General features: G+C 43.8%; 1 protein-coding gene across 2 annotated transcripts; it reads left to right on the top strand.

Moving 5' to 3' along the window:
• Nucleotides 1-3,632: 3,632 nt before the first annotated feature.
• On the top strand, nucleotides 3,633-16,094 carry LOC137895397 (UDP-N-acetylglucosamine--peptide N-acetylglucosaminyltransferase 110 kDa subunit). Of its 2 annotated transcripts, none has more exons than XM_068740879.1 (22): nucleotides 3,633-3,669; nucleotides 5,256-5,436; nucleotides 6,081-6,324; nucleotides 7,126-7,194; nucleotides 10,256-10,372; nucleotides 10,465-10,544; nucleotides 10,891-11,086; nucleotides 11,177-11,317; nucleotides 11,429-11,529; nucleotides 11,719-11,872; nucleotides 11,989-12,090; nucleotides 12,172-12,351; nucleotides 12,656-12,814; nucleotides 12,924-13,013; nucleotides 13,138-13,263; nucleotides 13,366-13,536; nucleotides 13,623-13,739; nucleotides 13,896-14,066; nucleotides 14,405-14,557; nucleotides 14,645-14,897; nucleotides 14,979-15,102; nucleotides 15,320-16,094. In XM_068740879.1, the coding sequence occupies exons 1-22, from the start codon at nucleotides 3,633-3,635 to the stop codon at nucleotides 15,492-15,494; spliced, it is 3,141 nt and encodes a 1,046-aa protein (XP_068596980.1). In that variant the 3' UTR covers nucleotides 15,495-16,094. The 2 variants fall into 2 exon arrangements, with proteins under 2 accessions (XP_068596980.1, XP_068596981.1); XM_068740880.1 differs by having other exon boundaries at nucleotides 5,286-5,436.
• The last annotated feature ends 448 nt before the right edge of the window (nucleotides 16,095-16,542 follow it).

The following is a 16,542-nucleotide window of genomic DNA, read 5'->3' on the forward strand; positions in this document are numbered from 1 at the left end:
GATGACAGCAAAGATTTGAAGTGTCCACTGGGCAAGCCGTGACAGCTTCCCTGCAAACACCAGCCCTGACCTGTCCTGTTCCTGAGGTTCAACTATAAAGCAAAAAGGAAAGTATAAGTGTATCTTGTCTGGTATTTTTCCACCTGTAGGTAGCATTTAGGGACGATCCGGAAGGGTATTAAACACGTCAAACTGAAACAGTTTACAGCAGTACATTTTTTTTCTGCTTGTATATGGCGTGCAGAGGAAATCTAACCACAAAATAAGTGGCTGTAAAGCGTCAGTCGGTACCTTATAAACTGTAGCATATTCAGCTATAAATAGAAAAAATGTCATGTCTTTCCTTTGTTTTAGTGTAAAGAAGTACAAAAACATTCGGAAAAACTTGATATTTAATGAACTATTCTTTTACAAAACATTTCAGGAAACACCTCAGATTGCTTTAGAGAAACGTGCAATTTACTTTTATCATTCACATCTATGCATTGCAACTGATCCCATTGATTGTACGAAGGCACAAAACTTTAACAAGCAATTGGTATTGAAAAATATAGTAATGCACTTTAAGATGAAATGAGACTTATAAAGAAATGGCTTTTTAAACCATTTACACATGTGCATATAAAATCTAAATTGAATCCCTGCCTACTCCTTACAAACTAAAGAGAGTGCTATTAAATGTGTAAGGAAGAAAGTATTCACCTGTCCTGTAAACTTCATACATGAAACATACATACACATACAATGCATGCTGAAAATGTATGGAGCTGCATGAACAGTAGCATTCCACCATGCTCTTTGGTACTAAAGCTGTGTTGACTAACATTAAATTGCATCACCACAGTCAGGATTCATTTTCACAGATCTGTATTCTTGTGCAAACAGTGTCTGAGGCAGCATTTTGAACGCGTTAGTCTAGTCTAGACCGCTTTGTTTTTGTTCCTGAAACTTGGCATCTTTTGGCCTGCATCAACATCAGGTGTCATGTCCCGACTAGCTGTCACTCTCAGAATGTAATGTAAGTGCTTGTATCTGAGCCTTGATCACATTTTAGTTTTATTGATGTTCATTACTGAGAAAATGTGTTCAAAAAGGTAGGTTGTCCCAAACATGCACAGTTCTTTGCAGCCAGGGCTGTTAATTTGGGTTATTCTGGCAATAGATACTGATCAAATGTGTCCAGACCTATGGAGGCAAATTTTCCCTTAAAATCTGTGTCACATTGCAAATCAATTAATTCTAACTGGATGTCGACACATCAGAAGCTTTAACTGTGAAAGGTGAGCAATATGTACACCAAATGCCTGAAAACGTCTCTCAAACTCCCACAGCAATCCTGCAGTCTTGTCTTTGTTTTTTTCAAAATTCATCCTGCGGGCCTGATGGAACCTCCTTGCGGGCCGGTTCCAGCCCGCGGGCCGTATGTTTGACACCCCTGGATTAGAGAGACCCTGTATATAACACTAGAAAAGCACACAGAGAGCGCAGACCTCTGCCAAGCAGCTCATTCCCCTCCTAATTGGATCTACACCGTCCACATGGTGATCTGGATCAGCACCAAAAGGTTCTAAACTGTTCTTGGTATCTTTACCGAAATTTCTTTACTAAGATTTCAAAACAATCAAGAATCCAGGATCTCTTGTGGATCATCACCAAAAGTTAATCAACTTTTGAAATAATGGATTCAAAGATGACACTTATCTTACATACACTTTTCACTAATGAGCCTTTATAGAGCACAGATAACCTTTTCGCCAAAGCAACGCCATTCAATTTTCTAGGAAGGGACCCCAAAAAATACAAATAATGTGGGTCATCTGCTTTCATTTGATGTTATCCAACGATAACTGAGCTGAAGTAATATATAGGCTGCTCATTTGGTGGCAAAATATTCTGTCCAGGCAATTTGACAGCGCAACAAAAACTCTCTGTATCTCAAAGCTATATTGTGTTTGATCTGTGATAGAATTAACCTCTTGCTCTCATGTGCTTCTTAAAATAGCTCATTTTAAAAAGCAGGGTTTGTTGTGAGGAACAGTCCCCGACCCTTTAAGCAGAGAGAAGATGTGTTCACCCCGACTGCGTTCCGAGCGACTGCAGCTTGCACAAATATAAAAGATGTCAAATGCAATTGCCAAAGACATGCGGTGCACATGACGTCACCTCCTGCATGCAAGTGCCCACTAAGGAGTATGCAGAGTGAGCAACGTGTGGAAGAGTACACAAACCCTGCCCCCCCCCCTATGCATGCTTTGAGCACAGAGAGAAAAGCCAACACAGGCGATGATGTCAACCCCTTTCCCATAGAGGCACTATGGGAAAGCCTGAGGTGCAGAAAGCTGGAGCCCCCTTTTCAATATCTTCACAGCAGAATGGCTCGTTAATAATGAGCAGCACTTCACAGGCCCCGACATGGGAGTGAACTGAGGAGATGCACGAATCCCAAGTCACTGCATATTGATTGTTTGCAATATTTAATGATCGATGAATGACAAAATGTGCTTTTTAATTGGACCATTGTGTCTGCAAATAAAGATTTGATTTGATTTGAATCAAAAATATTTTCAAGACTCGTGCATATTTTGAAACTATTACATAGTTTAAAACAAAGATGACACTGTAACAGAAGGCAAGTAAAAAACATATCATATGTGTGGGACCTGCAGGAATAAATCATCAAAGGCAGACGCCATGTTCAAACCCGTCATGTGTTAAAAGCGTTATAGAGGCTGCCCTCTGTTGGTCATTAGGAGATTTGCTGTTTGCACAGAAACACAAAATCAGTCAATTGAATTGAATTGCATGAAATTCCTGGTTATAATTAGACACTTTGGCCTGTGCCCATTTCACAAAGCGAACTCAAACGCTGTTATAGGTCACTGTGAGGGACTGTCTTTTTTTATAAGTGAAACAATTCAGATAACCCATGGGCATGTAAACTCCTCACAGAAAGGCCTCAAGACGACTGAGAACCTTCACAGACATTGCGATCATGTTTCATCTCCATTGTCTTTAGTTTGAGGCCGGTCTGACGTCGCCGAGGGAACCGGTTTTGGTTGCACCCTGTCTTACTGCGCCACTGTGTTCTTCCGCGCAATATCGTGCGTCGTCTTTTTTTTTTTTTTTTTCGGTGATGTTTATTCCACAAATTAATCTAACACCATTGCAATACATAATATGTAAACTTTGTTTATATATATATATATTGCCAAAACAACATGACAAATCTATCCACGTTTCATCGTAATGGCGACTCACGGATCTATTTTCTCTCAATAATCAGATCCACCCATTACGCCATTTTATGTTCCCTAGCCGCCTTAGTCGACGAGGAAACCGTCCTGTTCCTTGACTCCTTACAATATCATCAGGATTTAAGACAGTAGCTCGTTAATTAGTCAAGGTTGGGTAATGAATTAATATTCGTTCGAATATATACCACTGGAATATTTCTTCTATGCGGAATTTCTAAGCAAACGGGTAGGTTAGCTTCCTAAACGTTAGCTTGCCGAACAACGTGCTAGCTCGACGGCAGCCTCGGAAGACGTCTCCGGTCACACCGTTTTCTCTTGGACTGTTTTCTACCGGAAGGCACGTTGACGACCACCGTGCGAGACACGAAGACCGAGGAGATGGCGACCTCAGTGGGGAACGTGGCTGACAGCACAGGTGAGTCGCTGCTATTTAAAGTTTCAGATTGAAAGTCACGTATCTAAACACCAATGCTAACACCGATGCTAACACCAATGTCCGGCCGAGGAGGCTAGCTAGCGTCCATTAACAAAGATTAGACAAGTGTCTTCTCTACAATCTCTCGTTCGCATGGTCAAGTACCGTCGCGCTGTTAACGTGGACTTAGTTTGTGCATCTTTTTTGTCTAACCTTAGCTGCAATGTCGGGCTAATGCTAACTAGCTTTGTCTCCGTTGGAAGCAACTCGCTTCGGACAAAAGAAAACCCTAACGAACATGGTATTATGCAGGTTTGACTTCGATGGTAATGCACATTGATTTTTAAATTTGACTTATATCTAAAGTGTTTGTAAATAGGTTTTACATGTAAATATTTGCCGTTAGATTTCCTTTGTTTCGAGCTCTGGTCTCAGAGCTGAACGCGGGGCCCTACAATAGCTCTAGCTCCTGTCTGACGACGATTTCGCGTTTTCCTAATTAAATAGAATGTTGAGGGGGTAGTTTAGCTACAATTCAAGCTAGGCATGATAAATGTGTGTGAAAACAACAAAGAACTGAAAAGCTCTCTGCCTCCAGGTGTCCATTTGTCTAATATCTTCGACTGGTTGCATCACTGCCCCAGCCTTGTGTTTTCTAAATGCCATCTGTTTTTATATCTGCGAGCTGTTGACTTAACCTTTGATATTTTACTGCCCCTTGTGAATGTGTCAATGTAAATAAAGCATGGAGGATATGGGTGTCAACGGAAACCGTCTGCCAACCTTTCTTGCATATTCTCTCCATTCGTACGGGTTTTGAATTGGTGCTATTTGGTTTCATCTGTAATTCTACAAGTTATTTTAATCAAATACAAAAGATAATTAAAGACACATATTGTAGCAACAAGTCTTGCTAAAACCAGAAACGTCCAAGAAGAAGATGGCTGGTTAGCGGTGACAGACCTAATTTACTGCCCGAAATGTCCCTTGCTCTAAAAAATGCATGATAATGAATGTGACTTAACATTTCTGAATGTTTGCTGTGCTATCACCCCCTTCCTGCTTGTTATTCTTTGGTCATCTCATGTCTTTGTTAAATTTTATTTTGGTTTGCTGACTGAGAAGGCAAAAGCACTCGACAACTTAAACCACAAAATAAAATGTTATTTGAAGTGAAATGATCTTGTTTTAATTTCATTCTTGCAATAAACTGCTTGTAAATTGGAGATAACCAACAGCACAAATCTGAAAAGTTACTACCTGGCTTTCTGAAAGAAAAGACGCATCGTATATGGTGTTAAAAGGGAATTGTATCTGTTTTTAAAGTTGACCAGTCTCATACAATTATGGAAGAAAGCCAATTTCAGTAAAAACGAGTTACTCAATTTTGATACAATTTTGGATTGCAACACTTTATTTAACTTATCTTCATTTGACCTGTTACATACATTTCTGTGTCTCTTTTTTTTAATGTCATTGACAACATCAGCTTCATCTCTTAATTTGTCTTCATTTGTCGCCTTTAATTTCTTGCATCACCGCTAACATGTTGTTTCCCCCCTTTTTGGGCTGTGGTGGTGGTCCAGAACCGACAAAACGTATGCTTTCCTTCCAAGGGCTGGCAGAGCTGGCACACCGGGAGTATCAGTCGGGGGACTTTGAGGCAGCCGAACGCCACTGCATGCAGCTATGGAGGCAGGAGCCTGATAACACCGGTGTGCTGCTGCTCCTGTCCTCCATCCACTTCCAGTGCCGAAGACTTGACAGGTGAGGTGTGGGGAGGAGGAGTCTGCGTACACTGAACATGTGGCATGGGAGTGACGCGGCATAATGGCTGCTCTGCGGCTCACGGTGCACAGACAGCTGGTTCCCGGAGTCTAATTCAACAAGGGATGTGTCGAGGAAATCCTTTGTTAAATCTTGCTCTGTCTCGCAATGTTTCGGTGGTGGGAATATCCATGTTTTGCAGGCGAGTGTTTTAGGTCTCAAAATTTACAGGTGTAAAAATTTGCTGAGCCCAATGCCAGTAGTATAGTCAAAGCAAGTTCAGTTAAATGTGTTTGTGTAGTGGGCATGTACAGAACGCAGTAAAAGCAGTCAGGTATAAGCCATGCAGACAGAGTGACACTTTATTTCATTTAACTCCGTATTGTTGAGAAATATTCCTAATTATTGCTTATAGATGCATCATATCTGTGCAAACACAGCTTCATCTGAGCTAACCTGCTAGCTTGGAAATTTATTTATAAATAAATGGTGCCTAAAAGAAGTCGTTTTAAAAATGTACGGATGTTCAATTTTATGTTCTATTTAAATATTTGCTGATGTCGTCGAGCCAGGTTCTCCTTTTCGTGGCCTGTAATGTGCTGCCGTGTTTTGTTCTAAGGTTGTGACTCATTCTGGTCCTACAGGTCTGCTCACTTCAGCACCTTGGCCATTAAACAGAACCCCATGTTGGCTGAGGCCTACTCCAATCTGGGCAACGTGTACAAGGAGCGTGGGCAGCTGCAGGAGGCTATAGAACATTATCGACACGCTCTGAGGCTGAAGCCTGACTTCATTGACGGATACATCAACTTGGCGGCAGCGCTCGTGGCGGCGGGGGACATGGAGGGAGCAGTGCAGGCCTACGTATCTGCATTGCAGTATAACCCTGTAAGTCACACGTTTTGTGTCTGATTCCTTAGAATAACCAAACATGATGCTGGGAGAGTGTCTTTCTGTATTTTCCGGTTGACGGGTAGCAAGCCTGTTTCATTTCTACCCCGACATGATCATTGAAAGTAGAGGTGTTTGGTTTGTTTTTAACTCATTCTGTGCCAGCCATTTTCACAGAATATTACGTACTATGACTATGCAAACGCCGAGCCAGCCAAATAAAAACTAAAGTGTGTACCTACCGTTTTTTGTTCTAAATATATTGGCAGTTCAGCTTTCAACAAAAACCTGAGAAAACGAGTGTTTCGTGCCGAGAAGCATTCCAAGCAGATCGCTGATTTTTATTTTAGTGACTCGTCAAACAGCTCAAGAGTTGATTAATTCTAGAAAACAAACAGCTTTTGATGTTGCAATAAAACATTTATGTACAAACAATATATATAACATATATTCCCTCCACTGTGTGTCCTTCCGGCTTATTGCATAGTAATAGGTGGCAATCATCCCCCAAAAGGGGTATCTGTCCTCATGGCAGTACAGAGAGGTCTGATATTTACTGAGGACATGGACAAGAGCGTCCTCATTCCCACGATCGCATGTGCGAAAACACTTTCTTGATGTGTGTGTATATATGTCACGGCACTGAATGAGTTAAGCTGGTGGAGGTTAGAAGAAACAGTTTTAGGGTTTGTGAATTTACTCCCTAGACTCAGTATATGAGTAAACTTATTAGAGTCAACTCATTGGTCTGTGGGTCATTGTTAAATAGTTTCCTTATTTCCTCTTTTTTTTTCCCAGGATCTTTATTGTGTGCGAAGTGACTTGGGCAACTTGCTTAAAGCCCTTGGGCGCTTGGAAGAAGCTAAGGTGCGTTACAATGACTTGGAATCTGTATAGATGTGTTTTGTATGTTTGTTATGGGTTTATTTTTCACATTTTTGTTTTTATTGTCCATTTTTCCTTTTTTTCCCCTTTTTGATATTTGAAACCAAATTTAGTCCTTTCTTATCCTGCGCCTTAGAAAATTCCCTTCAACTCACTGAACCAGGTGAAGGGCAGGAACTGGTAGTTCTCTAATCTCTTAAGGTGTGGACACCACGTTTTCAGCATTTTTTTAAAATCATAGTCCTTTTTTATATTAATGACTTTTTAGACTAATTAGTTTTATATATATATTTTTTTTGTAGGATACACTTAACTTTTGTCCCGACCTTGTTCCGCGATTAGTCCCATCGTCCATTGTTTTACCCCGACCTTTTACAGCGGTCTGCCCCTCCCCTTTTAGGAAGAAAGGCTGGGGTTTTAAAATCACAATGTTCAATCGGCATCGTTGTCATTGGGCTTCGGCCCGGGCATTTTAATATTGATTTTAGAGGGGGAAAGCTGGCTCGGTCTTTGAAGAATATATGAACTGATGAGAAGATAGTGCAAAAGATAAGATGGCTTCTAGCCTAACCACGATACTCCAGTTTATTAACTGCCCACTCACAAGCTTTTGGTCTCCAGTTTGCTGTCAGTACAGTTGCTGCTAGCACGGGACTGTTACACTTCCACTTGTCATTGTAAAGCCCGTTTCTATAGTAACGGTAATGGGGGTTCCTCGGGTTGGGTCAAATCTGGAGCTGTGGGGTCATCCCACTGGTTACAAGCCATCTTGTTTCGTGCTTGAGGTGGGGAAAGGAGTGGGGAGGAGCATCGGGGAGTCACAAGCTCTGTCGCTCCGCCCCCCCGCGCGCTCGCTGAGAATTGGTGGAATGTGCGCGCTAAGAGCTGTCTTCCTGACCATTGAGCTATGCCCAGTCATTTCCAAAGCATACCATAATAGCGCTCTCCATACTCTGCTGCTGGTGCAGTATCTTTTCATTCGGCCATAGCGATTTGACCTCGTTGGTTGTTCGTTCTGACATCCACTAATGACAACGTTTGGGTTTAAGAGAGCTCATCCGGAAGTTCTTACAATAGTTCAAGTGAGGTGAGGCAGACGGCTCACAATCTGCACACCACCTGCGTCAGAAAGACAGAAGCAAGCGCAGCTACAGCGATGACTTCTTTATTTCAGAGCTGTGGAGGCTTCTAGATACAAATAATTACACCGCAGATTTTTTCTTCCTATTCCATTGGCCAGGATTCAAGAAAGCAGGCCAGGATAAAGAGATCAAAGTATTAAAAATATTTCATGAAGCGGATAAAAGAAAAATGATGAATTCTTCTTCCCTTTTTCTCCAAATATGTAATATTCCCAAATATATGTGATCAGTTCATTTGGGCAAGATCAAGCCAGTAGCTGCTCCCCTGCAGTTTGTAAAGCTAAGCGATGGAAAACTGAAATTCTGACTCCACCGATAACTAAATGCATTCAAAGCCTTTCTTCCCTCCCGGTTACCCTCAAAGCATCGATTTTGTTTTCTTTGAAGCGACATTCATTGCATGAATGAAAACTAAGAATAGTCTGTTTTTTTTATGTTTGTTGTGATTTGGAAGAAATTTCCATATTTAAAAAAGAAATATGTCTTTTTCGAAAACTTACTAACGATCTTGTTTTCTGATTTTGTCTCTTTTGGTTTTTCCACGACTGATACTGTTATTGAGAAGGTTTCAGGTGGGTGGCACTATTCCTGCGTAGGTGCCTGGCGGAAAGGAACACTAGGGCAGCCTCAGTCCTCTCCTCCTCTTCCAGCCAGCTGCGGCCACCACTCTGACAAAGTCCAAAAATATGGTAACGGGTTTGTAACTGCCAACAAAAGAAAAACCACCGTACTTCATGCTTGAGCTCCTCTGTCTTGTGGCTTCCTTTGAAGACCAAATGAAAAGAGTAAACATCTCTCAAAATACACAAAATATACCAATTATCCAGTTCTGTATTGAGTAAAAAGAAACTTGGATTTGGAAGCAATGATTGTGAAAAGCAAGTAAGCTCCCTCTAACTCTTACATGTTTATTTTTGTCCTATTTTGTTTTGTTTTTCCTTCTTTATTTGGAGTTGCGGCGTTCTGACGATGCGCTGTGAGTCTACAGTTACGCAGGGGCTGCGCAGCGAAACCCCTCTAAGCGACCCAAATGGCAGCAAGCGCAAGAATGCGACCCCCGCCCCCCCCCTCAACCCTTTATGGCTTGTTGGTTGCGGACTGCTCCCCACTCACAGCCAGCCTGGCTCCCAAATGCTCCAAAATGTCAGACACAATTGGCTTTTAAAAATCGCGCATTTTAAGTTTGTATTTATTCAGTAATACATTTTGGATTCCAAATCCCAAACAAACAAAACAACAAGGTGAGCCAGAGGTAGATCCCTCAATGCCCCCTTCCACAGTGTCCCCCCCTTGAATCTGATGTATTTTGGGAGCTGAGTGTGTGCCAGTCTGGTGTAGTTGTTGGTCTGCAGCTGTCTCAACTGGTCATCCAGCTGGCGCAGCGGCGAAGCAGTGACCTTTGCCAGGTGCAAGGTCACGAAAGCGGCGCGCTCGCGTTTTTTTGCGCTTGCGTTACAGGGATCAACACTCGCACGCACTGTCCAGAATCCAAGGTTGTGTGTCAAAATCTTCAGCATAAATATTTTCACGACTTAGATCTTGATGGTGTGTGTGTGGGGGGTGGGGGGGGGGCAGACTATATCCGACAGTTATTGAGACTGTGTTCATAACTGATGGATGACGGCCTGCGTGTGGGTGTCGGTCGGATCTGCGCTGCGTAGGAAAAAGCGATGCAGCTTATGGCATCAGACGTGCGCTCAGAAGCCCAAACTGTAGACTCACTTTTTGCGATGATGGAGACGAGTCACTAATTTTGTTCTCTCTGCCCCTTTTTTGTTTTTTCTTTCTTTTATTCTCAATCTCCTATTTGTTTTTATTTTGCAATTCCCTTTCCTCCCCTCTCCGTCCTTTCCTCTCTCTCTCCTCCCTTCCTGTGCTTTGTCGTCGTGGAACCATCGAAGGCTTGCTACCTGAAAGCCATTGAAACTCAGCCCAACTTTGCCGTGGCTTGGAGCAACTTGGGCTGTGTGTTCAATGCCCAAGGAGAGATATGGCTGGCCATACATCATTTTGAAAAGGTCCGTCGTATCTCCCATCAACTCTCGTCATAATTCTGTATCGGCGTGTTCCTGTCTTGTCCGTGTATTCAGGTTTTGCTCTTGATGTTTAGGCAGTGACGCTGGACCCAAATTTCCTTGACGCGTACATAAATTTAGGAAATGTTTTGAAGGAAGCACGCATCTTTGACAGGTGAGTTGTCTGGATGGATGGATGGATGGAATGATGAACACTTTAATGAGGTGATTAGGCTTATTGTTACTGCCTGCATCACCCTACTGCAAATCCGATGGAGTTGTCCATTTGCACACGGAGACCCTTGTGCGTTGATCGCTGTGTTTTACATGCGGTTTTTGTACATCGAGGCCTGTAATCACTTGCAGGTCTGTAACACAATTTATAACCCTTTCAGCACCAGATTTTCAACGTAGAATGTGCTCTAACGGTTACTTTGAGAGATAATTTAATTACCGGCAGGTGAAGTCTGCGGAAGATTAATCTTGAGCATAACTTGCATCTGCGTGTTCTTTGTTTCCAGAGCTGTGGCTGGATATCTCAGAGCGCTAAGCCTGAGCCCGAACCATGCCGTTGTCCATGGAAACCTGGCCTGTGTCTATTATGAACAAGGCCTCATCGACCTGGCTATTGACACCTACCGTCGGGCTATTGAGCTGCAGCCACACTTCCCCGATGCTTACTGCAATTTGGCGAATGCTCTCAAAGAGAAGGGCAATGTAAGACGATGCTCCGTGTGGATTCACCCCGAGACGAGGCCAAATGCCCGTCCTGAGTATTTGTAGATAAACCTTCAGTGTCTTTCGAAGGTGTCTGAGGCCGAAGAATGCTACAACACAGCCCTGCGTTTGTGTCCAACTCATGCCGACTCGCTGAACAACTTGGCCAATATCAAGCGTGAGCAAGGCAACATAGAGGAGGCCGTTCAACTCTACAGGAAAGCACTTGAGGTGAGAGCAGAGTCGACGGTTTGTTTTTTCGTAATTCATGATGCAAAAAGAGGCCATCGCTGGCAGCGTTATTGAAATGTCTTCTTCTTCGTGACCGCTGCTGTCCATCAGGTGTTCCCAGAGTTTGCTGCGGCTCATTCTAACCTGGCCAGTGTCCTGCAGCAGCAGGGGAAACTCCAGGAGGCCCTCATGCATTACAAGGAGGCCATCAGGTCTGAGGCTACGCCACTGGCATTCAGAGATTCACTTTGTATTCAAATGATTATGTTTGTTATATTTTAATACAAATGTTCAGTGCTTCATAAGATCTAAAAGCCGTCCCTTGAACATTTCGGTCCATGCTGACACTGGATATTGTCTGAGAAGCATCCCAAGCAGGTTTTTCTTGTTGTTTTCATTAGAATCAGTCCCACATTTGCTGATGCCTACTCAAACATGGGAAACACGCTGAAAGAAATGCAAGACGTGCAGGGAGCTCTGCAATGCTACACCCGTGCCATCCAGATCAACCCTGCGTTTGCTGATGCTCACAGTAATTTGGCCTCCATCCACAAGGTAGGAATAATTCCTGATTTTAACTTTATACTTTATCACTCTGTGTGTTCTAAGGCTAGACATTTCTTTTGTGTGGAAGTCTATTCATTTTGGTTTTACACTCCGCCCGCTAACAGGATTCTGGAAACATCCCAGAGGCCATTGCGTCGTACCGCACAGCCTTGAAACTCAAGCCAGACTTCCCCGATGCTTACTGCAACCTGGCACATTGCCTGCAGGTCTTTGTGCGCTCTATTTGTTGAATGCGTGTGACAGTGAATTAGAATGTCATTTTGAAACGTGTCCCGTCACTCTTCCAGATTGTGTGCGACTGGACGGATTACGACGAGCGGATGAAAAAGCTCGTTAGCATTGTTGCCGACCAGCTGGATAAGAACCGCTTGCCTTCGGTGCATCCGCACCACAGCATGCTGTATCCGCTGTCTCACGGCTTCCGCAAGGCCATTGCTGAGCGCCACGGAAACCTTTGCCTGGACAAGGTACACGCACTGATCCAAGCAAGTAAAGTTTAAAATATCTTGGAGGGGGGTGGAAGGTGGTGGCTGTTGATGGCAATGGCCGTCTGCAGAAGTAATGGTAAGGAGAGGGAGGGGACGGATGTCGGGCACGCGGAGTTCTTTGGGGGAACGGAAGCGAACGCTGTGTTGAGGGTGTTAGACGTGGTTTGAGGTGATTCCACGGGAGATTTTCTTGGCTTCCTGTCAGTCTGCCATTGCCACAGTGTGTAATACAAAATGTCCCCATTGCTGTAGTTGTGTACTTAAACTGCTGTTTCCTCTTTAGGTCAATGCACTACATAAGCCTGCCTTTGAGCATCCGAAGGATCTTAAGGCCAGTGGTGGACGGCTGCGCATCGGCTACGTCAGCTCTGACTTTGGAAACCACCCGACCTCCCACCTGATGCAGTCCATTCCTGGGATGCATAATCCTGAGAAATTTGAAGTACGTGTTACAATTCTAATACATTTTAATTTGACCGAGCGAGCGTGTGCGCGTGTGTGTGTGCGTGTGTGTGTGTGTGGAGCGTCTTATTTATTTTTCTCTCTCCAAGGTGTTCTGTTATGCACTCAGCCCCGATGACAGCACCAATTTCCGTGTGAAGGTGATAGCAGAGGCTCACCATTTCACAGACCTCTCGCAGGTGAACCTTTAACCCTGAAGCTGCCGTTTGGCTCTCGACATAATGTCTTCCATCAACCTTTAAAGTTCATTTTAGGTCATTGGTAGCTGTTGTGAGTTCAAACGTTTAATTCCAACTCCTGTAGATTCCTTGCAACGGCAAGGCAGCTGATCGGATTCACCAGGATGGCGTCCACATTCTGGTCAACATGAATGGGTACACAAAAGGAGCCCGGAATGAGCTGTTTGCCCTCCGTCCCGCCCCTGTCCAGGTGAGCGTTCATTCTGATTCGGTCACGGAGGCCTGTGTGAGTAAATGGCTGCACGTTCAGCATGAATGCGGGCATGAGAAACTGCTCCTCCCTGCTCGCCAGGCCATGTGGCTGGGCTACCCCGGGACTAGCGGGGCCCCCTTCATGAACTACATCATCACCGACAAGGAGACGTCGCCGATCGAGGTTGCCGAGCAGTATTCTGAGAAGCTGGCCTACATGCCCAACACGTTTTTCATCGGCGACCACGCCAACATGTTCCCTCACCTGAAGGTTTGCCTGGCTTCACTTTGCAATGTCTAATTGGTGCAAAATATAGTATACAACCAGCGTTTTATTTTGTCGTGTTTCACCCACAGAAAAAGGCGGTGATTGATTTCAAATCTAACGGACACATATTTGACAACCGTATTGTTCTAAATGGAATTGATCTGAAGGCCTTCTTGGACAGTCTGCCAGATGTGAAAGTGATAAAGGTAGGTTAAACGCACATCCTGAAACTCGCTTTTAGTTGTTTCAATGACCTGTAGGTATCATTTTTATAATTTTTACTCGTGTTTTATTGTGCTCGGTCAACATCTGCGTATTCCTTTATACATAATGTTCAATGTAAAATTGTTTCCTGTGACCAGATGAAGTGCGACAACAACCAGGAATCTGTCGGGGAGACCAATGGAGCTCTGTCCATGCCTGTGATCCCGATGAACACAGCAGCTGAGGCCATCATTAATATGATCAACCAAGGCCAAATCCAGGTCACAATCAATGGCTTCACTGTCAGCAATGGCCTGGCCACGACTCAGGTATATTGATTCTGGATATCGTCTTGTTAAACCATGGAGGATATAATGGCCTTGGGTGCGAAACATCAAGTTCAGAAACGAGATGACATCAGCGGTTTAATTTAGCTTCGTGATTCTCCAGATCTTTGAGCAGCTCAGGTTGTCGTCTGTCTGTCTGTCCTTACAGACCTGCTGTCTTCATGAATGTAACGTTAAAGCACAGATTTTTGGATGGGGGAAATGGAGGCACTTAATTTCAGTAAAAAAAATTCAAAAAAAGAAAAATAACTTTAAAAACGGTCTCACTTAAATAAAGTCTTCTCTGTCTTTATTACATTGTTTCCAATTCCCTATTTTAGATCAATAACAAAGCTGCTACTGGGGAGGAGGTGCCACGGACAATCGTCGTGACGACTCGCTCCCAGTATGGTCTGCCAGAGGACTCCATTGTTTACTGCAACTTCAATCAGCTCTACAAGATCGACCCCCCAACTCTTCAGATGTGGGCCAATGTGAGTTTGGCAGACATTAATTTTGAAATTAACAGTCCATGCAGGTATAATGAGTGGAATCTGTTTCAAACGCTGTTTTCCGTGCAGATCCTGAAGCGCGTGTCCAACAGCGTGCTGTGGCTTCTTCGTTTTCCCGCCGTCGGCGAGCCTAATATCCAGCAGTATGCTCAGAACATGGGTCTGCCCAGCTCTCGCATCATCTTCTCTCCCGTGGCCCCCAAAGAGGAGCACGTGAGAAGGGGTCAGCTCGCCGACGTGTGCCTCGACACGCCGCTTTGCAATGGTCACACCACAGGCATGGATGTTCTGTGGGCCGGAACGCCCATGGTCACGATGCCAGGTCAGGACGAAGCCCTCGATGAAGTGTCTTGAAAATGTTGCTCATTTCAAGGCTGTTGATGATTTTCAACTTTCTGTGAAGGTGAGACCCTCGCCTCTCGCGTGGCTGCCTCACAGCTCCACAGCCTGGGCTGCCTTGAGCTAATAGCACATAGCCGCCAGGACTACGAAGACATCGCAGTGAAACTTGGCTCCGACATGGAATAGTGAGTAAAGAGCGCTTTCCAGAAATGTTGGTTTCAGGCTTTCAGGCCTCTCGTCCACAAGGCTTCTCCTGTTCCGAACCAGATATTTATGATGGGAATCATTAAGGCATTGGGTCCTGGAAACCAAGTCTTAGGTTGAGGTTATTCACCGTGACCCAGATGATGGAGAATGTTCAGGCATCTTAATTAAATTCTCACCTTTCTTCCCCCCCCCCAGCCTGAAGATGGTCAGAGCACGAGTTTGGAAGCAGCGAATCTGCAGCCCTCTTTTCAACACGAAGCAGTACACAACCAACCTGGAGAGGCTGTACCTGCAGATGTGGGAGCGCCACAGCAGCGGCAACAAGCCAGAACACATGGTCCAATCAGTAGAGAGCAGTGAGAGTGCCTGAACCACAAGCACACCGATTCTCTGCCCGCACACCCCAACCTCGTTCATCCCAGCCATTTAAAAAAAACAACATTATTGCCACCTGAGATGGGGTTGTTACCCGTTTCACCCCAGTCCTCCTCTTGAAGAACTGCCTCCAGCTCGATTACAGTTAATAGGACTTATTATTTGTAAATGAACCCACACGATTATCCCACCTCCCATTGTTTCTTTGTATCGCACATCTGCAATTCCTGAGCCAGATTGAGCCTGACATTTCCAGGCAGCTCTGAGACTCGTGTCTGAAAGCGTAGTATATCTGGTGAGCATGGCGATTGTGACTGCACTGCTTACCCCCCCCCCAAGCACCTGGATCAGTGGAATTTTACCCTCACCTTTGTGTTTGTGCAGGAAATATTGCATCTTGTGGAAGAAATGCCCAGTCATCATTACTTGTTGATCTATTTATAAATGGGTTAAGAGTGTTGTGTGTTTTAAAGGGACGATGTTGCACCGTGAACGTTGTAACTGGCCTAAGTTTTGTCATGTTTCACGATATATATATATATATAAAAAAAAGGTTGCGATGGCTAATAAATTTGTCTTAAACTGTTCTAAATTACTACAATTAATAGATGGAGGCTCTTTATTCTCACTAATAATGCAAACGTACATTTTGTTGCCAACTGAGGAATATATTGAGTAGCCATTGTCCTATTATGTCACACTATTCTGAGGGTGATTGAACAAAGCTTAACATTGAATTGAAAATGGTCTAAATTTAAATTGAACTCTCAGAGCTGTTCTATAATTGGTATTGTTTTTATCCCTAAACCAGGAACGGCCTAGGTAAGTATTTTCTAAGCAGTTTTTCTTTTTGTAATATCTGTTGACTGTATTCTGTCAGTGATGCCATAAGGCCTAAAATATCATTAAAGGAAGTAAAGAGGAGAAGCTGTACTGTCTTCTCTCGTTTGAGTCTGATGTTGGTTTTCACATGGGGAAGGACTAGGATAAATGTAGTAGTTTATTAGAAAAGCAGTTTAGAATTCTTTTTTCAACAACTGGAG

The sequence above is a fragment of the Brachionichthys hirsutus genome, chromosome 6 (assembly GCF_040956055.1).
Source record: "Brachionichthys hirsutus isolate HB-005 chromosome 6, CSIRO-AGI_Bhir_v1, whole genome shotgun sequence".
Classification (NCBI taxonomy): domain Eukaryota; kingdom Metazoa; phylum Chordata; class Actinopteri; order Lophiiformes; family Brachionichthyidae; genus Brachionichthys; species Brachionichthys hirsutus.